Source organism: Guyanagaster necrorhizus (assembly GCF_019112545.1).
Source record: "Guyanagaster necrorhizus MCA 3950 unplaced genomic scaffold BT62scaffold_52, whole genome shotgun sequence".
In the NCBI taxonomy this organism is placed as follows: Eukaryota; Fungi; Basidiomycota; class Agaricomycetes; order Agaricales; family Physalacriaceae; genus Guyanagaster; species Guyanagaster necrorhizus.
The window spans coordinates 190,342-211,527 of record NW_025064931.1 but is presented as its reverse complement, the minus strand read 5'-3'; the positions used below and the strand labels follow the sequence as shown (position 1 = coordinate 211,527).

General features: G+C 45.2%; 9 protein-coding genes and 1 non-coding gene across 10 annotated transcripts; 5 read left to right on the top strand and 5 right to left on the bottom strand.

Annotated features, from left to right (window-relative positions):
• Positions 1-284: 284 nt before the first annotated feature.
• Positions 285-2,306, bottom strand: BT62DRAFT_1012923 (uncharacterized protein; the record flags this gene model as incomplete). The annotated part of the gene is made up of 8 exons (XM_043177993.1): positions 285-375; positions 435-442; positions 502-579; positions 624-698; positions 755-883; positions 935-1,020; positions 1,994-2,195; positions 2,250-2,306. The coding sequence occupies 8 exons, from the start codon at positions 2,304-2,306 to the stop codon at positions 285-287; spliced, it is 726 nt and encodes a 241-aa protein (XP_043033764.1).
• On the top strand, positions 1,138-1,211 carry BT62DRAFT_t181. The gene has a single exon. It is a non-coding gene; the product is annotated as a tRNA-Val (tRNA).
• Positions 2,307-2,630: 324 nt separating the features above from the next.
• Positions 2,631-3,242, top strand: BT62DRAFT_1012922 (uncharacterized protein; the record flags this gene model as incomplete). The annotated part of the gene is made up of 5 exons (XM_043177992.1): positions 2,631-2,742; positions 2,795-2,809; positions 2,877-2,996; positions 3,055-3,124; positions 3,176-3,242. The coding sequence occupies 5 exons, from the start codon at positions 2,631-2,633 to the stop codon at positions 3,240-3,242; spliced, it is 384 nt and encodes a 127-aa protein (XP_043033763.1).
• A 27-nt stretch (positions 3,243-3,269) lies between these two features.
• On the top strand, positions 3,270-3,669 carry BT62DRAFT_1012921 (uncharacterized protein; the record flags this gene model as incomplete). Its single annotated transcript, XM_043177991.1, has 3 exons — positions 3,270-3,393; positions 3,452-3,533; positions 3,591-3,669. 3 exons carry the CDS (start codon positions 3,270-3,272, stop codon positions 3,667-3,669), a joined length of 285 nt encoding a protein of 94 aa, XP_043033762.1.
• A 2,240-nt stretch (positions 3,670-5,909) lies between these two features.
• Positions 5,910-6,425, bottom strand: BT62DRAFT_911014 (uncharacterized protein; the record flags this gene model as incomplete). Its single annotated transcript, XM_043183820.1, has 1 exon — positions 5,910-6,425. A coding segment is annotated over one exon (516 nt), but the record flags the coding sequence as incomplete, so codon positions are not given.
• Positions 6,426-7,264: 839 nt separating this feature from the next.
• Positions 7,265-7,917, bottom strand: BT62DRAFT_1081002 (uncharacterized protein; the record flags this gene model as incomplete). Its single annotated transcript, XM_043179629.1, has 3 exons — positions 7,694-7,917; positions 7,441-7,637; positions 7,265-7,388 (listed from the first exon to the last, which is right to left on the bottom strand). The coding sequence occupies exons 2-3, from the start codon at positions 7,635-7,637 to the stop codon at positions 7,265-7,267; spliced, it is 321 nt and encodes a 106-aa protein (XP_043033760.1). The 5' UTR covers positions 7,694-7,917.
• BT62DRAFT_1081001 (uncharacterized protein) lies at positions 7,565-8,235 on the bottom strand (the record flags this gene model as incomplete). The annotated part of the gene is made up of 4 exons (XM_043179628.1): positions 7,565-7,637; positions 7,694-7,993; positions 8,041-8,088; positions 8,138-8,235. 3 exons carry the CDS (start codon positions 8,233-8,235, stop codon positions 7,696-7,698), a joined length of 444 nt encoding a protein of 147 aa, XP_043033759.1. The 3' UTR covers positions 7,565-7,637; positions 7,694-7,695.
• Positions 8,236-8,662: 427 nt separating this feature from the next.
• Positions 8,663-9,635, top strand: BT62DRAFT_633540 (uncharacterized protein). Its single transcript, XM_043181699.1, has 3 exons — positions 8,663-9,245; positions 9,298-9,513; positions 9,566-9,635. Exons 1-2 carry the CDS (start codon positions 8,840-8,842, stop codon positions 9,345-9,347), a joined length of 456 nt encoding a protein of 151 aa, XP_043033758.1. The 5' UTR covers positions 8,663-8,839; the 3' UTR covers positions 9,348-9,513; positions 9,566-9,635.
• Positions 9,636-16,257: 6,622 nt separating this feature from the next.
• BT62DRAFT_997859 (terpenoid synthase) lies at positions 16,258-17,140 on the bottom strand (the record flags this gene model as incomplete). Its single annotated transcript, XM_043190687.1, has 4 exons — positions 16,258-16,478; positions 16,534-16,690; positions 16,744-16,908; positions 16,958-17,140. 4 exons carry the CDS (start codon positions 17,138-17,140, stop codon positions 16,258-16,260), a joined length of 726 nt encoding a protein of 241 aa, XP_043033757.1.
• A 1,891-nt stretch (positions 17,141-19,031) lies between these two features.
• BT62DRAFT_938217 (NAD(P)-binding protein) lies at positions 19,032-20,905 on the top strand. Its single transcript, XM_043187487.1, has 6 exons — positions 19,032-19,569; positions 19,623-19,827; positions 19,882-20,041; positions 20,096-20,280; positions 20,333-20,494; positions 20,542-20,905. Exons 1-6 carry the CDS (start codon positions 19,476-19,478, stop codon positions 20,609-20,611), a joined length of 876 nt encoding a protein of 291 aa, XP_043033756.1. The 5' UTR covers positions 19,032-19,475; the 3' UTR covers positions 20,612-20,905.
• The last annotated feature ends 281 nt before the right edge of the window (positions 20,906-21,186 follow it).

The following is a 21,186-nucleotide window of genomic DNA, read 5'->3' as shown; positions in this document are numbered from 1 at the left end:
TGCCGCCATTTCACGAAGAAGATATTGCCTCTCCCGATAAGTTTTGGCCTTTGCTATTCCGTCCTCGGCGGTTTGAATGGAGGACATGAAGAGTTCTAAGTGACGCCTGAGATCTTCGACTTCGAGGAGTGGGGGGCCTATCGTCTCGCTTGCAGGGGATATCGAGATGCTGGGTTTGGACATTGCTTGGAGAGTAAGAACAGAAAGGGCTTGATCGGTGAGGATGGTAGTGGTAATTCAAGTCGTATTTGAAATTCCGACGCCAGCTGCTGCTCACGCGTCTCCTAACGTTGATCTCCAACCACCATCTCGTTACTACGTATAACTACAGCCATTCCGACGTCTAATCCTTTGTGCGCCTCCATCTTTGGACTACTATCCAAGATAGTGAGCGACGGTGATGAGAGACTTTGCGAAGAAAGGAAGATTCATACAAGTATGACTGAATATTGTCGCGCGTCGCTTCAGCTAACCTATTTTTTTGCCTCAGAGGAGTATTACTCTCGTCCATCGATTCCAACGGTAGTAGCGGATCCCGACAATGAGGAGAACAAGAATAGCGTGACGACGCGCACGCAACTATGTCGAGAACGTACACAGTTCACTGTTGTTTCTGGCTATACAAGACCAGTGTTGGGAGGCGGGATAAAGGGCGAAGGCAGCGGTCTCGCAAGTGCCATGACCGGTCCATCATCATCCTTGGCCAGGTAGCAAAACGGAACCACTCGCTATATAATCAGGGTTTGCAAGGGACCTGGGATTGCGACCAAGTGCTGGAAATGATGAACTGCGGGGTACGTGACACGCATATAAGCGGAGAGATTTCCTTCCTTACTCGTATTTCTGGTTTCAGCGGTGACCACGAGGTGACCATGAGGGTGACCTGCGTCGAGTCAGCGAGTCATGAAAAAGACACGATAGGGAAGGTGCGTACTTTCCTGTATGTCTTGGGATTGGCTCTAACCAGGCGCCCACAGCTATTCCGTTGTCGTTTGCGCACAAGTTCTATTTTCCTGGCTGCTGAGAATGTAATTAGTAACCGGGATACTGTTTTTTGAGTGTCATTTAGCATGTCATGTCCTTGGCTGGATTCAGGTAACTAAAGGCCAACAGAAGCGTGGGAGACTCCGAGATATTGGGTCGGTGGCGTAGTTGGTTATCGCATCTGTCTAACACACAGAAGGTCCTCAGTTCGAGCCTGGGTCAACTCAAGTTTTTGGCTGTCATTGCTGACAAGGGATCAGAGTGCTTCAATTTTTGAGGCGAGCCTTAGGAGTTGAGGCCTGAGGGTCAGCAGCTTTTAATCTAATTATGTTCAAAGGAAATTCCATTTGATGCTCTGAGTATTTGCACAGCATAGCCCTGAACATCCAATTTGAGTTTAGATGAGGGTTTTATATTATCATGAGCGGAGCGAGTCCGCATTCACTGTAGTGAGTTGTCTCGAAATTTGATTCAGAACAGAGCCAGAAAATACACAGGATTCAAATGGTGATTAGACATTGGACTGATTCATAGATGTTGAGACTAGGTTCTGAGTGTGTATCAGTATGGTACTATGCCAGGGTGTCTGATTATCCTGGATAGCAATATTTGGATTAAATATTATGCATTCATATGGCTGCAGGTTTATGCAGGACATCATGGTACTACTCCGTGCTCACACCTTCAAGCTTGGTGGTCTCATATTAGAACACCTTTTGCTGCCAGATACCTGGAAAGCATCTTTGGGCCTGCTGTGTTTGTCCTCCAGTGGCCAATGTTCATTCTCACATTCATGTAGTCCTGCCCGTCTGTTGAAAAAGTGGCATTCTCTGCTGGCTCGACAAAACGTTGATGGCCCATTCAGATCGATAGCGCCGCAAAACTACCGATACCAACCTGGCCTTATCACATGACTCGGACATGATTCATCCCGGGATCTGGATCTGGATTTGTTTCGGCGGCACAAACACCGTTGCTATAAAAGGCGCGTGGCTTGTTATCCACTGACTTTCACTTTCTTTTCTCTCCTCCATCATGACCACTGCCGTGTCATAGCCACCGACGCCTTCTTGTAGCTCTTTCTTCAAGGGCGATTTTTCTTTACTGCCTCTAGATCTCGTAGATGAACGATGGTTGAGCCACATTGCCACCTCCAACTCTAGCATCCATGGTTTCGATGGGGGTGTCAGCGCCGCGGTCGCACCTGGAGACTGAAGAGCTCGATTACCGATGTCTTTCTAATGCCTTTTGTCGACCAGATTCACGAATACGGAAGATTCTCTTGTCAGCCACACCCAGTAGACCACACGCTTGGGCAGCATCATGTTATGTCGCGATTACCTGACGAATGATATGCCTGCAGACTGGGTGCATTCTATAGCTGCTGGACTCTCTACGTTGTCGAGTATGATCATAAGCCACACCAACCTATGCTCTTGCGCCACAGGCACGAAAGTGAGTGTCCAGCTTCTTTCTCTTGAATATCTTTCAATTATGTTTGGAAGATTGGACATCGGCCTTGTTTGTCGCCTTCAATCCCAGAGTACGATGTCCTGATTCGTCGTCGATGACGAGGATCTCCCTGGCTATGTGATACTTTTGATGAACGCTCCTTGTCGACATCTCCTGGTCGTTTCATATACTCTATGGTGGTACTACAAAAGGGCGGGAACGACTCTATGCAGCTACCCTCGAAAGGATGCCACATTCCGTGCCGCCTTGCAGACAGTGTGTACAGCTCACGGGCCGCTGGTGGAGGTACGTCGTGCATTTATTCATTTATTGACTAAGACTGACGTTCTATCTGCAGTGAATTATTTTGTCTGTGATTTTGGCAATGATCTTGATACTCAAACCCTGGTCTGATTCGTTTTGGTTCGTTGTACCGCCAGCCGTTTCCATGTATATCCCTTCGCAGCCTGTTGCGACATGTATTGTCTTCTTCGTTTCTTTCCATTTGGCTGTCTCTCCAAATGCCTGTATGTATATCCCTGCGCAGCCTGTTGCGCCCTGTATCTTTTGTTTCATTTGGATGTTCTCCCAAATGCCCTCATGTATATCTCTGCGCAGTCTGTTGCGCCATGTATGGTACCGTGCCGCCTTGCGGACAGTGTGTACAGCTCACGGGCCGCTGGTGGAGGTACGTCGTGCATTCATTCATTTTCCGCCTAGACTGACATTTTGTCTACAGTGAAATGTCTTTCTGCGATGCTTTGCAACGATCTCGATATCTGAATTCTGGTCCGATTCGTCCTTGAATTGCCATTCGTTCTCTGTTTTCTTGAATGACCGGTCTCTGTATTCGTATCTGGATGTTAACGTTCCACCTCCGTTCCGCGTTTGAGAATGACATGATTTCGCGAAATCATGCCGCGCTAGATTTCGAGCTTGTCTCTAAGCTGAATCTTTGTCGGTTACTCTTGTCTCATCCTCTTTTTGAGGGGAGTATGGCATTTTGCCATGGTAGGCCTTGAGCCTCAATTTTTTGAGCCTTCGTCCGCTTCGTGCGGACAGACCCTCCTTGTAAAATCCCCAGTCCGCTGTTTCCTGTAAGTTTCTCTCTACTCTCCGCTGCTTCTCTTTCTCATTTATCAATGGCTCGGCAGATCCGTCGAATCCCCTATAGAGTTTCTTGGGGCGACTTGTCGGCCACCGGCATTTTCTCTGGCGGTTCTGTTGCGTTAATGTATTGCAGGTTCGTCAGGCTATGATGATATATCTTCGCTGCGTGGTGGCCAATCTGTTAATCAGCAGAGTACCCATCGTCGCGGAGCTATATTTCCGCGGGTACCGCGTGGGCACGACTCAGCTACCGACAGTTATGAAGTACTCAGGATGGACAAAAGAAATGCCCGGTTGTCTATCATGTATGTTCTGACCCAATTGATGCCGTTTTTTGGACAGTAGACCACTGTATTCGAAACAGATATTCTCTCAACGTGCCAGAGTGATTATTACTCTTTTATGAAAAATCTCAGTTGACGCGAGTAGCCTGGTAACTAAGCCCTCTAACGAAGAGGTCATGTTCAGGCCGGTATAGGCTCGAGACTCTCCTTTCGTTTGTCGACTCGCAGCTTCTTGCCATAGAATTTGAGCTGGAGACAGGTCGGGAGTTGTAGCCATGCCCTGATATCTTCTGCGGCCTGAGACACCGAAGGAGTGCTAACCAACCTCTCGCATTATTGACGAAACTGAACAGCGCTCCCGAATTGCCTGAACATCATCATGAGATGCCGCACGATGGGAGAATACATAGAGAATATGCAGAGCGGTGAAGACAGAGCTCCCTGTGACTTGGAGGTTGGTATCAAGCTCTGAACGCAAGTTGTTCAGTTCTGTTTGCTTTCTCTTCAGCATTTCAGAAGAATAATCCACTCGGCTTTTTCGTATCTCCTTTATTGCACCTAGGGCATATCGATCCTCCGACCCATGGATATAACCGTCGTCTCAAGACTGATGTCTCTTGTCTCTCGGATGAAGAACGTTAACGTCAACCGGAACCGTAGAGATCCATTGATAGTATTCACGACCAGAGAATGTCTATATGAGTACATTAATGAAGGAAAGCATAGTTGCCATACAAGTGTCGGTATTCCAAAAAGAAAGTATATATTCGTGTCATCTTGGTAAATATGAAAGGATGAAACTAATAAAGCATCGGTATGCTCAGTCAATGTTTCTTCTGGGTTTTCAATAGAAATAAAAACGCGTCAGTCGCTGAAGTTTATTCTTGGTTCTTTCGTATTCGACCTTCAATGATGTTTTCATTTAGTCTATGAACAGCAAAATTGAAAACGCACATGAAAATTTCCACCTCACTCGTTTCTGTGTGTGACGATTAGTTCGCCTGTACACAGTGCCGACCATCTCTCTGAGAGCTCCTCAGAATTAAACTGTAAAGGTTCGGGCCCGAGCTCTACTTTCTCTAACAGCGTGCATTGTCTACCGTCCGACGAACAGCCATCCTTTCTCCTCCGGGACTCGATGACATTGACAAGGCAGCCCAAATCCCCCGCTGAGAGACCGCTTGGCATACTTAAAACACGGAGACACGGAGCTACTGCATCACGCTCCGAAGTGTATACCAGACCATTGACCCATCGATCTGGTAAAGTCGTGGCCCTCGTCAAGATGTGCAACTCCTCCAATTGGGAAGTTCGACGTAAGAAATAAGGAAGGTTGTCACGCAGCCCAGTGCATGCCTCCTGTGATTGATTGTGAACCTCAATAGTAAGTGTTTTGATAGGGCATGAATGTGGGTAGGCAAAGAAGATCTGGTCTGATCCGAAGAAGGATATCTTCAGGAATTGAAGAGATGGGAGGATGAGGAGAGAATACATATGATTGATACTCAATGAAGAGTTGGGTAGGTGCGATGCCAACAGATGAAGGAAAGTCACGTTGGATAAAGTGATTGGCTGTACAGGCTCTGGTTCGATGTCATGCCAGCATAGGAGGGTGAGCATCCGTACATGCAGAAGTCTTTTGAGGGACTCATATGTATACAGATTGCTGCCTCCAGATAAAAAGGATGTGATTCTTGAAAAAGGAATGGACATGCGTCTGAATGCTATGGGCCAGTGCTCAAGTAACGTTCCAACGACCTTTAAGCTCGGAGCGAGCTGGAAGGCGTCGATATGGTCGGCACTGTCAGAGCTTCCAATGCCTACGTAAAGGGTGTCTAGGCGATTCAGATAGCCCTTGCACATAGAAAAGTGTCGGAATGAGGTGAGGGGAAGGAACACGGATAGTCGCTTCCAATACCGAGCAGTGGGGAGCAGAATTTGAAGGATCGGAGAGACATCCGGAACGATATTCTTTCCATGGAGACGAATGGAAAGGTCATGACCATTGGATCGGGACAATGATAAACCAAGTCTGAACATGCGATTCTTGACCTGCTCTTTGCCTTTAGGTCTTTTATCTAGATCGAGCTCAATGAGAGACCACAGCTCAGCAGTGTCAATGGTGACGGTTCTCCATTGTTGACAGACAAAGGAAAGGGTCCATGGTGACTGATTTGGTTGAATCGATTCAACGGCTACGGTAGGATTTAGACTGGCATATCCCCCATCGAACGCCTGGTCTGCGGACTTGGTACAAGCCCGAAAGACAGCACGCAGCACATCATCCGGCAGGTAGCGCACAGGGTGTGAAAGAGATTTTGCGTCCGAGATGTTGGACACAGCTTGATTTCTTTCAGCCACCAAAAAATCCAACAACTGGCGCGTCACCGATATTTTCTCGTCAAATTCATCAAGAGTGTGAGGGCCTCTGGCAGAAGTTTGGAGGAATTCTTTCCTTTCAAACTCCAACAGTGGTTTATTAGAAAGAAGAAGTTCCTCTATCCTGGCCGATCTCTTAGGCTGTAAGTATTCGGGAATGAATGAAGAGAAATCGGGATGAAATTGCGATTTGTCCGTTCGAATTGGAGATGTCATCCTGACTAGGAGTTAGTACATTTCTCGACGAAAGAATGTATCGATGAACGACCTTCTGACGTGGTGACGCTAGGCGATAAGTACTGGATTTGGAGTTCGACGTTGAACTCTAAGTTGACTGATTGTGACCTCGTGTCGTTCAATCAGCGCGCGCCTAGCATCCGGTCCGAACTCCAGCTTCTTTGCAACATGCACCTGACGAGGCCACGTGGTTCCTACTGAAGGATGGAATAATGACTAGGTAACTATTCAAGTGACTGGTAGGCTGGTATCGAGCTTAAATATGCACTGGCGAAGGAGTAAGTAAACCTGATCATCAATGCTAGCAAAATGATGATATGGCAGAAGAGTTGAGGAACCGTTCAGCTCAACGAGATGGGTAATAATGGACTATGGCGAGTTGGATATGTTGCAAGCATGATAAGGAACTCCTAACAAGAATAACCGGTATGCAAGGGTCTGTTATCATCGTTATTAGGTGAAACAAAAATAGTTGATGCATAAACTCCTGAACTCAAGAAGATTCCGACGCGAGTATGAGTTCTTATCTGGGATGGCACGACACCATTTTTTTGACCTGTCTTGGCTGTACAAACCTCCAACTGCATCCTGAAAGACCCACTTGCAATCACCATTCCTTCTTTCCGTCTATGAGTTAGATATCTTGGATGTTCTACAAGACGAGTTCCTCGTTGCTTTCCACAGAACATCTCATATGTCCCGCTTGTTTGAAATCATACTGTTTGGGGGTCATCGACACCAAGTTCGTCTTTAGACGGGAACATCATGATATCGTTACGTCGGTAACATCAAGGGGAAAAGTTAATTCCATAGACGTTCTACGTCAAATAAAAAAACATTCGAGGATTTACGAGCGATGTTCCGCCATCAACACACAAAACCGCCCCGTTGGTATAGTCCGATACCGCTAGGTAGACCGCCGTCATCCCAATCTCTGCATCACTAGAAACCTCGATTCAAATACCGATCTTATCCGAATACCGAGCGTACTCACGACCCATGCATCGACGCTACAGCACCAGGTGCAGGCTTCGTCTTGATAATCTCCAAAATTTCAGGACCTATCAGCTGCGATGCAAACGAGCCAAGCTGCAGCATGTTCACCTGAATCGGGATACCTCTCACAGCAAAACTCGTCCCAAGAACAAGGGTGGGCTTGTCCAAGGCTGGTTTCGTCACACCATAAGCCATCTGATCGAGTCAAGTCAGTTCGAGCTTTATAAACGAATATCGAGACAGATACACACGCTCAGGGCCCCGGTGTGTTGATTCTTTCTGCGATGCTGCTGATGTTGATGATGCTTGAGGTGCCTCGGGGGCGGAAATATGCTCCTTTGATGAGGAGGGATTGGAAGGCGCGGGCGACAAAAAATGGGGCGATGGCGTTTAATGCGAAGATATCGACCCAGTTCTGTATGGTCTCGGGTTCGAGAGGATCTGTCGCCGCGTGCTGTTTAGTGGTAAAGTCTGGATCACGAAGGGAGCCAGCAAATCCGGCATTGGGAAGAGATTGGTGTATGGAAGAGAATGGGGTTGTGATGTACGAACTTGTTGACGAGGATATCAAGCTTTGCCGTCGATTCCTTCAATGCACTTGGCGCCGGCCTTGACAGCTTCTTCGTCGGTCATGTCCATCTGCAGTCTATGTGTCGGTAAGCAATGGATATATGGAAGAAAGGACGATTACAGACGGGATAATGGACCCTAGGACGCCTGTAACAGACGCTTGCAATCGCAAATCCTTTGTCAGAGAGTCAACTGTGAGTCGTAAATGGAAGCCAGGAAACATACATCCCCGTCCCTCCGCCTGTAATAAGGCCTACTCGTCCCTACAGCGACATCACCATAGCCACATTAAGGTCTGCCATATTCTGGGAATGCTGCAGTCTCTGGGCGCAGTCCCATTTATTATAGCAGTCTTATTCAGCGAGATTGTGGACTTGACATTGCAAGAGTCTATCCTTGTCCATCCTTGATCAGAATGACTGAAGTTCAGACTGAAATCCTATTCTGAAAGCTTGTCGTTCGGTGAAAGGACCTTCTGGAAAATGACGACGAAAGCGCCGATAAAGTTGCTGGTTGTCTTCAAGATAGAAGCTTAAGTACGGTTTAGCGGGGTAAGTGAGATGTTGATTCTCCCACAGCTAACCTTACTAGTCCTTTCATATCAATCTACCCAGGTCCGAGTCAAAGTCCTCATAGAGTACCAGAAACCGAAGTCAATTTCTCGAATGTCGACACTGAAGATCGCGTTTCTGTATGCTAAATATAATCATTACACCACTGGGCTCATATCTGAGCTTTGTCGTTCGTATCCACTGTGAGAGTTGGGTTGTGGTACTTATTAACGGATGCTTCATTGCTAGCTGAGAGAGAAGAATTCCTGAATAATAATGCAAAGAGGAAATGAGCATGGTGGGGATGGCAAAGGACGGAAGCTAGCGTCGGGATTTCAAACACGGCTTGAACCACTACCACCACCGCCTACGTACACCGTCTATACCCAGCCCTTTCCTTTCTTCAAGCTCGAAGCAATGTGCGAATACAGCGACACCATACCGCCTCCCGGCGAGCTAATAGACCCCCTATTCCTCGAAATATTCCTCGAACTCGAATATCTCAAGCGTCGGCTAGTAGTAGTCACCACGAGCTCTGAACTTGCCATAACCCTGGAATCCATCAAAGACGCAATAGCACGGTGCAAGGACTATCAACTGAAGGAATCTCTTATTCGTGAACTGGTGGCAGAAATCGTGGACCTCAAGGTTACAGTGCGTAATAGGTCTGGTGAAGACTGTGGTACGTTCCACAGATCGCTTCGTACACGCCTAGCATATTTATTTCATTCTAGATGAGTACAGGATGCTTGTCCTGCAAGAAAAGCGGGTTGCTCACTGGTGATTATTCTCCTCGCTGTATCGCCTTGATGCATCAACTTTTTCGTTGAACTAGGTTGATACACGTGAGGATCGTTCGCCTGCTCTTGTCCAAAGATTTCTGGCTTGTGATGCTCGCTCTGTTTCTCCTGTGGTTTCTATCTCGGGTCAAAGATCTAGTTTGACTGTCGGTACGTTTCCAGCGAAATATGACAGATGCTCGTCATTTGACCATAATTACAGCGTTTTCGTGGCTGTATCACGCTATACCTCTGTATACCTTTCCTGAAAGGATCTTATATCTATTGTTGTACCCGCACAATATCGTCAATGTAAATCTGGAAAATATTTTGTAAAGGAAGTTCATCGGCAAACTCATCGTCTTCTTGGAAAACTTTCTCCAGTTAGTCGAAGGCGCAAAAAGTGTGAACGTCCGTGCATCACGCGCGAATACTGAACAAATGCAGGGACTTGCAAGCGTTACTGCTTGGGTCAAGGTCGTAACAAACGCGTCGTTCTTCAATTGTCCTTTAGTATTTCTGACCTCCAAGTCCTGCTTTGAATAAACCTCATATCCAAACTCTTTGGAATCGGCCAAGACCATCTTCGGAACGTACTAACACGTATCAGACTTGTTCAATAGAAATTGATGACTCGGAGGGTGGATGGCTAGATGGCTAATATTTGTAGTGATCCGACATGGCTGCTAAGATATAGATAGTGACATTGGGAAGCAGCTCGAAGTCATAGCACGAAGGAACTTTTCTTAATATGGAGGTTGAAGCTTGAATGTGAAAATATTCGGGACTGTAAACCGTTAATTCCCAAACAGACTGTATAACTCCTAATGGTTTCTTTGTCACATCAGAATCTAATTAATGACATGGATACAATGTCCAAGTGTAAGACAAGTGCCATAATTCTTGTCAGTGACCCAAATAGTAAGAAACCCTATGTATGGGTCAGTTTTGTCAGACAGATCCATGAAGGCATACAATTTCATTGAAACTTGCATGTAATCCATGACAGTGAGCAAAACAACAAAACCCTTTGGCTTTTCTGACTTCAGCTTTTGAATGGGTTGAGCATTATCCTGGATATCTTTTTCAATAATGGCATTCACACTTTAACATGGGGATGGGGAGACCATCTGTGAATGATCATTAAAAACATTGACTGGAAGTTATTCATGGAGAGCAAGAACTGACTTTGAAGATCATGTTGTATCATTTGACAAAGATTGTTATGACCATTGTCCCAGTCCAGTTTTTGGCACTCTTTCAAGCAATAGTACTTAAAATGACAGCCTTTACAATATCTGAGCATCTGCTTGGGGCCATTATCCAGGTGCAGATACTGGATAGGATTTATAAGCAATGGGCCATTGGAAATTATAACAGAGAGCTCACAGCAGGGTACAAGCAAATTGTCAGTTTATGCCCAAAAGCCATATAATCCTTGAGTATACCCCAACATGTCTCTATGGTCTCCTTTAGTATGGTCTAAGCATTGCCAATCAGTTCTGCCTCAGAAATGCCAGGTTCTAAATCAGCCATATATAAGACCTTGAACATTTTGGAGAGTACATTGTGATAGAGTGTGTATAATGTCATTAAGTGCAGCAATAGAACAAGACTTGCTTCCTTATCATAGGTGTCCACCTTTAACTGTGCCTTTAAGAGTGCCAGTATCACATCAGCATCCAGCCCTTTGATTATTTGACCAGAACCCTCTTTAAATGCTCATAGCAAGTAGAATAACAAGACTTGAAGTAGTCTGGAGTAAACAACCAGTTCATTGAGAGAGCAGGTTTTCTCTTTCTTGACCATGATACCCACAATCTATCTACAGATCCATGACACAGAGTGGCATGAGATGAAAGCTCAGATGAATGAATGAGAATACATTGTGCTGATGACTAGGAACATGATGCCTCCATCATAGTCTGTATCAGGCTTTCACTCACTGGCAACAATATAAGTGCAGACTTCTTTTACATTTATGGGATTCTGAAACAAATTAAAAGCATTTGAAACCTTGTTCTGAATCCAATTAAAAGTGTTTGAACTCTTGCTATTGAGATTAGATTTCTGTAGGGTGTGCATTATGATTATCTTAACAATATCCTTGATCTGACCATATTCCTCACAAATGCAGTATATCTACAAGACAGTTATGGAAAAAAAGAAACCTTTGTTATCTTGCATCTTTGCAGAGTAATCAGGGTTGGTGGCTAGGGTACCAAGGAACTCCATGATTCAAACCACAGTTAAGGACACTGCCAACATAGAAATGATGATATCAGTGTCAATGAGATCATGCTAGAGAAATTTGACAGCCCAAAAATATATTTGGAGACAAGTGATCATTAGTCCTGCTGATTTGGAAAGGTCAAGAGCCTGTGGCAATTGAAGAGCAACATTAAGTGCATGAAAGTAAGATGTGGCTCTGTCTAATGATTTAAAAAAGTCTTCAGGAGATAACTTATCTATCATCTCCAGTGGTGGCAGCAAGTAATTCAGAAACACACAAATAACCTGGAAGAGGTGAGAAAACATGATGGAATCATCATAGGCAAATTTTCCCAGCTGAACAAGAGCATCATCTGAGCCACTGAGAGCCAACTCCTGTGAAATCACATTGAGCAAAAGGTACAGTTATGTGGTTGAACACTCACCCTCAGCATGTCCATTGTAGAGAAATATTTGTATTGAAGGCTAATTCAGCTGAAAAACACATGGCAGATGCACTCTTCACTAGCAGGAGTGTTGAACAAAGTAAGCTCAGAACATGAAAAATGCTGAATTTGGCCAAGTCCATAGCACAACAGTATTGGATTTAGTAACTATATTGATATCAAACAGCCATGCTGAGTAATGTAATAAGTAGATAATCTCTGATTGGGAAAGTTAATCATGTAGCTCTTATAACATTGAAAAAAGCAGAATCACAACTCATCTTAAACTATCTTGGGTCCACTTGATGACCCAGCCTAGTAGGTACTCAGAGATACCAATGGAATTTGAACCAAAGCTATGCTTCTAATGCACTGCCTGCAGGATTATTTAGTCAAGCCACAAATTTGCTTCAAGAGTATGACACAGAACTATCAATCATGATGTTTGAATTCTCACAGTCACTGATGTTGTATCTATTCAGATAGTAAGTACACCAGTCTTGTCAATACAAAGAGCATGCTATGCCACAACCCTGCTGGGAAAGAGGCTGGATAACACTGTGGAATGAAAGGAATTTCAATGAAAAGTTCAGCTGAAATCAAACATGGGTCCAGGCCAGATAACTGCATCTTTCTTCTTTATCTGCATTGAAAGTACTATAACAACTGTAGATCAAGATCTCTCATCAGCAGCTTTGAACTATGCTCAAATATATGCAGCTTCCAGACCACTGCCTCTTTCTCCAATGATGCCAAAAAAGAAGAAATATAGCCATAGTATTAAATGCTTCAGCTCATATGAACAGTACTTGTTCTTTGAAAAGGTACAGCTCTAGTCTCATATTCTGCTATTGCAACAATGAATACATTCAACCCAGATTGAGTAGTGAGCCATGCCTCAGATCAAAATTATGCTTGGTTTGACCATCAACAGAAACCATCTGAAGAGGTTGAGACCATATTCTATATGCACCCAGGACAGTATGTCCAGGAATCTGTCATTGCAAAGGTGAGCATGAGTATGAACCCACAATCAGGCTTCTCTGAGTCTGGGTCATGCTAAGCAAACCTGGTGAGAAAGCAGGAGATTCAGCTATGGTTGACACTCTCAGACAGTGGACTGAAAGACATTTGGTAAAGTCAAAATAGCTATATGGAGGTATTGGAGTTATTGGAGAGATGAGAGCAACCATGTCTCATGGGTATATTGGTGGTATCTTCAGATCTCAGTGGTTCTCAGCCAATACACCACATCAAATTTGCCACCTTCATATACAAGTGAAGAAAATGTACACCACACTGCACACTATATTATGTTGGGATAATGCACTTCAACATAAACATGCAGTTTTTCACATTGGCAACAAGGCTGTTTTTGATGCTCTCAACACATATCCTATTCACTCTGCTCCCACAATGAAGTTCTTGTGGCAATTTCTTAGCATGGCATGCCATCTTGACTTCTCATTTTCTTGTGTTTGGTTACCTTCTGCTAATACTGCACTTGCTGATGCTGCTTCTCATTTTGCTTACACCTGCCTGTTCCAACTCACATCATATCTTGACAAACAGCCTTCCTCAAAGCACCTCCAACTTGGTGGTACCAAAGATATGCAAACCTGAGCAAAACCATTGCATTTTACCTTTGGCATGGCCTTATATCAAGTACAAGGTTGACTTACACACAGGACAAAAATCCTACATCAAATTTGTACAGCTCCACTTCTTTCTCAACCTGATGGTTCCTTACTCTTAGCATTCCAGGATGTGATCCTACAGTGGATTGCATCCCTTGGCCCTCACATTCAATCCAAGACAATCAAAAAGTACCTTACCTATGTCAAGTCCATGCATACCAACCTCAATCTCTCTTTCACAGCCACAGATTCCCTCATGGTACAGCACATTATCTGTGGCATCAAGTGCTTCCATGGTGAGAAAGATAGGAAGCCAAAACAGCCAATAACCCTTCCTGTACTCACAGATATCCTTGCTCATCTCCAGCCAGAAGGCAAGCTGGAGCACTTAGCCACTTATGCTGCTTGCTGTGTTGCATTCTTGGGTCTTCTCTGTTGCAGAGAATTCACAGAAAAATCAGCAGATAAAGCATTCTTGCCTGCCTTCCAGTTGTCACAGGCTTCAGTTCAATTTTTTCCCAAGGTTTGATGATGCTTCTCATGCTATTCTCTTCCTGCCCACATCCAAGACTGATTCCTTCTTAAAAGATGCTTCTATTTGCCTTGCTGCAGCTCTGGGAAAACCTACATGTCCCATCACTGCACTCAAAACCTTGATTCAAAATGATGCAGCTCCAGAAGTTCTGCTTCCTCTGTTCCCTTCACCAGATGACCCATCCAAACTGATCACATGCACATTCTTTATCTCAACCATTTGTGAAGCCCTTACATTTGCTGGCTATGATATAACCCTCTTTTCAGAGCATAGCTTTCAATGAGGTGGTGCATCTGCAGCAGTGGCAGCTAGATGCTCAGACCATGAAATTCAAATGCTTGGCTGCTGGCTAAGTGACACCCACAAACTCTATATAGAAATGGATCCAGCTCAAATTCTTCATATTTCCTCCTCTCTCTATTGGGGTCACTCCAATTCCACCTTTTACATTCCTCCAGACCCCTGAGGCTCTCAACTCATCATGGCTTGGGTGTTTCCTTATGGGTACTTGAGAACTTGTTACCTCAATGTTATCATTGGTCCCAAACTCCCACTCTCGTTTGGTCTGCATCTCAAGAATTTACTCTTCTCCTGATCTCACCCTAGGAGATTCAAGCAATGATCTGACATTTGGGATCAAACATTTGTCAGGATATTTGGAGGTCCTGGTAGATCAGGTTCAGATTCGGATATCAATTTTCCCAGGACTATACCTTCTTTTGGTGTGTCGATATTGGGAAAATAGATGCCGAAAGAGCAGAGGCATCAAGCTGTAAAAGAGATTAGCTATAAAATTGTCTTCACTGTTCAGGCGTCTAGAATAGTAGCATCGGCCTAGATACTTTACAAGGATCCAGTGATATAATTATGTATCGATAAGCAAAGAATCATCACTTGATCGAGCTCAGGCTGCATCTTTCTTGGTCGTTGAACAGTACCAGCCGTCCATGCCAGTAATCTGAATTATTCATTATATATATGTAGTCGTCATTCCATGCTGTTCCGTCCCTATGGCTCTCTTTGTGTTGCGGCTCCAAAAAATTGCAGAAAATGGCTTCTGTACCTCGTGGCTAGTGACTAGTCTTGATCTTTGGTTCGACATGACCTTGTGGGAAATTTGATCTTGTTTTGACCTCATCTCTCTGAGCTCTCAGCCTCAGCTCCAGCTCCAGCATGCTGTGCTTAAAGTTCGCAGTGATTATTGAGTCTAACTATCGCTGATGATGCATTTCGACCCTTTGGTACTTCTTTTGAGGCAATATGGTTTCTGATGTAGACTGTTGCCCCTCTGCTGGGGATTCTACTTCGCCTAGCAGGAATCAGAACCTGTGTTCGTAGGCGGAGCTCTGCTTTGGCCCATCGTGACCCTGGAAATGACTTCATTTGCCTCTAGAAAAGCGAACATCAGAAAGATTTTAAGTAAATCTGGCAGTCTCTTGAAAGACGACATTGGTTGTAATAATGCGTGCTTTTCACCACTTTTTGGATGCATGGTTGCTGAAGGGTCATCAAGCAGGGGTTTGTGAAACACTTCTTCCATATAAGAAAATCAGATGTTCGAAGCAACACCCTGCTGTTGGACGGACAAAGGAAGGATCAGGAGAGATAGCAGGCCTTAATACTTAATGAAGCTTCATGTTTTCCTTTTCTCACCAATTCAACAGATCCACCTTTTGCGTATCTGTCACATCAATTTCTTGACCAAATCTCTCTCTTTTCAACATGTCGGGTTGGGCTCAAGATACACTAGATGACCTGATGTCCAGGAGGTCATGATAAGTATGCTGAGGAGCAGCATTCGTACTTCTGGTTCGCCATTTGTATCTCGGGCTCCGAAGCATCATCTGGGCACAAATTTCGACTTTGTTTAAATAGTCAAACTGTAGTATTTCCGTTGGAATATAGGTAGTAGAGACTCGGAAAAGGAGCATGTTTGACTTGAAAGGCAGATACATTCTCGTAGGACATAGGGACAGTGGGCGGTTGGAGTCAAGAGACGCTAGGTATGAAATGTCAAGGTAAGGTGAAAATGGGTAAATAAGATGCGGCGTTCAAGCCATGAAATCAAATCGTCAATAATTTCGGTTTACCCAATCCAATACGGCTCTAAGGACAACACGAGCGCTCCAAGTCTAGATGGTATCTTCGAATCCAAATGAAATGCCAAGTACCCTCTCGCGAACTCCTTAAATGCGTAGTGTGCATCCGCATGCGGTTGCAGTATGTGCAAGACCGTCTCATACTCTTTAATGTACTTCCCAACCAAGTCGTGAAGAACCATAATTTTGGGCTCACTGCGAGCCTGAGCTATCAGGGATATCAAGTGAAAGTTTCCCCGTCACATTCCTCCTTGTAAACTGACAGAATGTCATTACCAAAGTCAACAAATCGCGCATGCAAGGGAGGGCCCAGATGTACACGGCGTACGGTAGCTCTCGGGGGAAAATGTGGAGGGAATATCCTTCAGCGAGTCCGCCGAGCTCTCGAAGGAACATGGCATATTCTTCAACTGTATGGGCCTGTAGCCTTTGGTGAATAGATTATACATGAAAGAGAACGGTAAAGCACCCACAGATTCATCCTTGCTTTGTTCTAGAATTAACTCCGTAATGAACTTGAGAGCAGAAAAAACAATGAGGCCAGCGGCGACTTTGTCAACGATACGGAAAGCTTCGTTCAGAAGATCCGAAAAACCATTCAGAATTTTGCACGGTTGTTCCTCCGAGGAAATGAAATGCTATGATGAAAAAATGGCATATATCACGGCTATGGATGGTGAAATTTACCTTTGTGAAGGTAGGAACTCTAGCCAGGATGTCGACATCACCCCGGGGATAAGCGTCGTCAAGGTAAAACATAAACATAGTGAGGAAGGCGATGAATACTTTGACGTCGGTGTCGTTAATATGGTAGTACGATTGAACACTGATGTGGATTCCAATTGTCAGATAACGCCCGAGAACGTCCATGGGGTATCCCCGGTGTTCTGCCTCCTGGAAACAAAGAGCTTCGGGGTTCGGGTCGGAAACGGGGGGTGGTGTCGAAGTGATTCAAGAAAGATCGTATAGTGTCACGAACTTCTTGATCATGAGTGCCGCACCGGTTGGTACGCATTCCATCAGTGCCAGTGCATAGGGTCATTGTTAAAAGAATCACTAAGGTGGGGGAGAGATGCTAGGAGACTCTAAAGCAAAAAAAGGACACGATCTGCGACTGCCGCAGTCTGTCTCCGATAGTACTCACTGCTTATTCTAATGAGATTCCAAACCCGCTCTATACATTTTGGTTCCAATCCATCTGTGCCCGATACGGCAACGTGAAAATACCTGAAGGAAATTTTCAGGACGCACTACGAAGGAGGAGAATGACACTCTATCACATACCCAACTAAATTCTTCCCCATAGAGAACATAGAAATGTTTGGTATTTGTTTTTCTATTAGCAGTCGAGAACCATTTGTCCGACTCGACACATCCGAGGATCGTTCCATGACGAAAGAGTCGCCGATAGTGAGTACCAGCGAGAAAAAAATGAACTATGTCCTATACAAGCGCAGCGACTGTGCTGGTACAGATGGAGAAGAAGTAACGGATGCCTGAACCTGTCGAGACGAAATATCAATCTCCAGATCCGACCCTAATCATCTCGGTACTCACGGATCTTTATATCTGTCGTCTTGAAAAGGACCCCCGATTATCTTTGTAGAGGTCAAAGGGTTGGCTGGGCTTATGTATCCCACCTGCTCTTGAAGCTTGAGGCTTAAAGGCGTATCTATCGGACTGCTAGACAGTAAAAGGACTTAGTATTGAAGATATACGACTAAAACTGGGGTGGTCAAACTTTACCAGGATCACTGTATACTGACAATCCCTCTTATATCTAGCCGAGGGCATCGTTGCGATGAAGAATCATAAGTTTCGCAACAAAGACCACTTTTTATGATCCCCTGTGAGCCCAGAAACATTTTCTAAAGCATTCATTGCGTTTCCACAGCGTTTGGACGCTTGATGTTGCCTCAGAGTGGGAATACGCACGTTGGACGAGGAGGGAAAGCTACGACGACAAGGCTGGTGCCATGGTATTTATTTGGTCCAGTCCTGTACGCTGTTCCTCCGTAGTAAAGTCTTCACCGCGTGCAGAGCGGATACTATGGATTACTGAGTCTTTGTGGAAGGGAAATAATGGTGATTCGGAGACAAACTTGATAACAGGGGTTAGAACATTGAACTTGACGTCGAGTCTTTCGATGCGTACTTATTTCATCAGTTTCTTCGCCTATCGCATCCATTTAGAGTCTGCGTATGCACGAGCAACATATACCGATGAGAAAGCTGCTTTTTACCGTGCGTCCGGCCAGTTATGTAGTCTCGCTCCGACGGCACGTCTCAACCATAACACAGAGTCAGAAAGCAAGTGAATATCAAAGTCAGACAAGACTACAGTGTCCGTTGGATATAAAACGGAAGGCCAGGCGTTATCCGGCTGCTCTCCATAAGTTTGACCCTCCCTGAGTACCCTTGAATCTACCGATCATCAACAGCAAGGAATCAAGTTATGGACGTGGATCGCGCTCTTTCCATGTAGGAAGCGTTGACATCACAGCGCCATCCTTAGAAAATCTACTAAAAGGCTAGCGTTCAGTCACAGAAGCAATTGGCTACAGAGCACGCTCACCGAAAATTACAGCATTTTTCATCATCATCTTACTGAGGGCCCGTCTTATGTCACCGAGGGCAGTACCCATGCATTTTTTTAATCTTATCTGCGTCGAGTGGTAGTAGAAGAAGCTTGCCAATAGATGTAGTTGTACTAGTAGATTAGTGGCGGAGTCGAGGAAAGCGGCCAAACAAACAAACAAACAAACATCTTCTCCCTTCGCGTCGATGATGACCTCAACTCTCTGCGTACTACATCCGCTCTTGACGTTCAAATGCAGCGTTGCTCACCGTATATCGCTCAGGCTTTATCATTATCCGTACTAGCAGTCTGAATGGTTGTCTGGACACGTCTCGCAATTGCAAGTTCCCTTCCTATCAACACAGGTTCGCGTCTTTTGTTGGCATCATACGCATCAACGGGAGCTTCAGTTCTAAGGCTCGCCTCTGATGACATTTCTTCCCGCTCTGGGAGAAAAGATACCCTTTCCCCCTGAAAGAAAAAAAAAGGATCACAAGCAAATTCAGTTCTTCATAGCGGTCCATCGGGTCTTGCATCTTCGGCAATTAGATTGCCGGAGCCGGTCATGTTCACACCACTTTACTCGGGGGTCTCTTCCTTCTATCACAGCCAGCGAACACAAACGACATGGCCTCAAACAACCGCCTCTCTCAAATATCAGGCCACCTCAGCAACACACATAGCCGAGGTCTATTGGCGAACGAAGTCGCAATCATCACCGGTGGGCAACTTCTTGTACCTATCATTAACAGCTAAATTTCATCAAACTTCCAGGCGCCGGCCAAGGCATCGGACGTAGCGTTGCACTACTCTTTGCTAAAGAAGGCGCCAAAGTCGTCATCAGTGACATCGATGCAACCAAACTGATCTCCGTATCCGCCGAAATTGAGGCTCTTGCAGGTCCCGTGAACGTCCTCTCGGTAGCAGGCGATGTCGGCGCAGATGACTTTCCGAAAAATATCGTCGATGCTACAGTCAAGTATGTGTTCACTTTGCCTTGAATCTCGAACATTACAACTCATTTTCAATCCAGGGCCTTTGGAAAAATCAATCACATCGTCAACAACGCCGGGTTCACATTTGATAAGATGCTGCATACCACCCCAGATGAGGCTTTTGACCTGATTCTCAAGATTCACGTGCGCGCGCCGTTTAGGCTGGTGAGGCAGGCAGCACCTTATTTCCGAGTCAAGGTAAGCAGCGCTCCGACCTTTTACCCTCCGACGGTGAGCAACCTCCGATCTCAGGGCTCCACGGAAAACCGCTCCGTAATTAATGTTTCCTCCACTTCCGGCCTGCACGGGAATGTTGGCCAAGCAAACTATGCTGCAGCCAAGTCTGCTGTTATTGGTCTCACCAAGACAATCGCGAAAGAGTGGGGTCCATTTGGTGTGCGCGCGAATACCATTGCCTTCGGTTTGGTGCATACAAGGTGCCTACTATCCTTGCCTTTTCACCTCAAGCTTACATATCCTTCCTATTAGGCTAACAGCTGTGAAGGAAGCTGGGGCAACGATAGAAATCGACGGCAAGAAAGTAGCGTTAGGTGTGCCCGGGGCTGGAGTGTCTTCGTCTCCTGAGGAATATTCCCACATTCCGCTTCGCCGCGGAGGTGTGCCAGATGAAGCTGCCGCCGCCATGCTATTGTAAGTAATCCTGTTTCACTCCAATATTTCTCTCTTAATGTTTGCAGCCTCGCATCTCCGCTCGCATCTTACGTTTCAGGCCACACTTTGGAAGTTACCGGAGGCGCTGGTATTTAAGAAAAAACAAACGACTAAGGTCTCCCACTTTATTTGATGCGTTTCTGTCTCATTTTGCACATATGTAATGGCAACCAAGGACATTGGCAACAGCACTGAAGAAGTAGGGGGTGGGTGTTCTCAGCATAGATTTAACGTTCAAGAGATTCTTCAGATTACAGTGTGTCCTTATCAGTTCTGAACTTCCTTGGAACGTCCTTAATGTCCACGCGATTACCATTGCCCTCTATCTCATCTATGAACTCGGTTGCTCCTGTATCAATATTCCTGTTCTCTTCAAATAACCCTCTTAGGCTGTGACACTCAAATGGTCGGACGTCGGAGTTCGGAGGAAGTATAAACACAGGCACGAATTTTCTGTGATTCCATCCTTCCTACTCGAAAACCGTACTGGACCAGTGCGAGCCTTCTAGCCAATCACTGAAGTATTCCCTGCCAGCTTGCTGCAGTCCTTTCCAATGTGTGCTTTCAACTTCTGACGGTAGCCGACATCAAGCTGCTGGACAAAATGACAACCTTGTTCCCTTTCCTTATCAAAGCAAAGTAAGTTCCCTAATGACCTTACCTTTTGAGAC

Coding starts and splice junctions, on each gene's coding strand:
- BT62DRAFT_633540 (XM_043181699.1), top strand. CDS start 8,840: ATGCAAAGAGGAAATGAGCATGGTGGGGATGGCAAAGGACGGAAGCTA. Junction 9,246..9,297: donor TAGGTCTGGTGAAGACTGTG/GTACGTTCCACA, acceptor ATTTCATTCTAG/ATGAGTACAGGATGCTTGTC.
- BT62DRAFT_938217 (XM_043187487.1), top strand. CDS start 19,476: ATGGCCTCAAACAACCGCCTCTCTCAAATATCAGGCCACCTCAGCAAC. Junction 19,828..19,881: donor ATCGTCGATGCTACAGTCAA/GTATGTGTTCAC, acceptor TTTTCAATCCAG/GGCCTTTGGAAAAATCAATC. Junction 20,495..20,541: donor GCTGCCGCCGCCATGCTATT/GTAAGTAATCCT, acceptor TAATGTTTGCAG/CCTCGCATCTCCGCTCGCAT.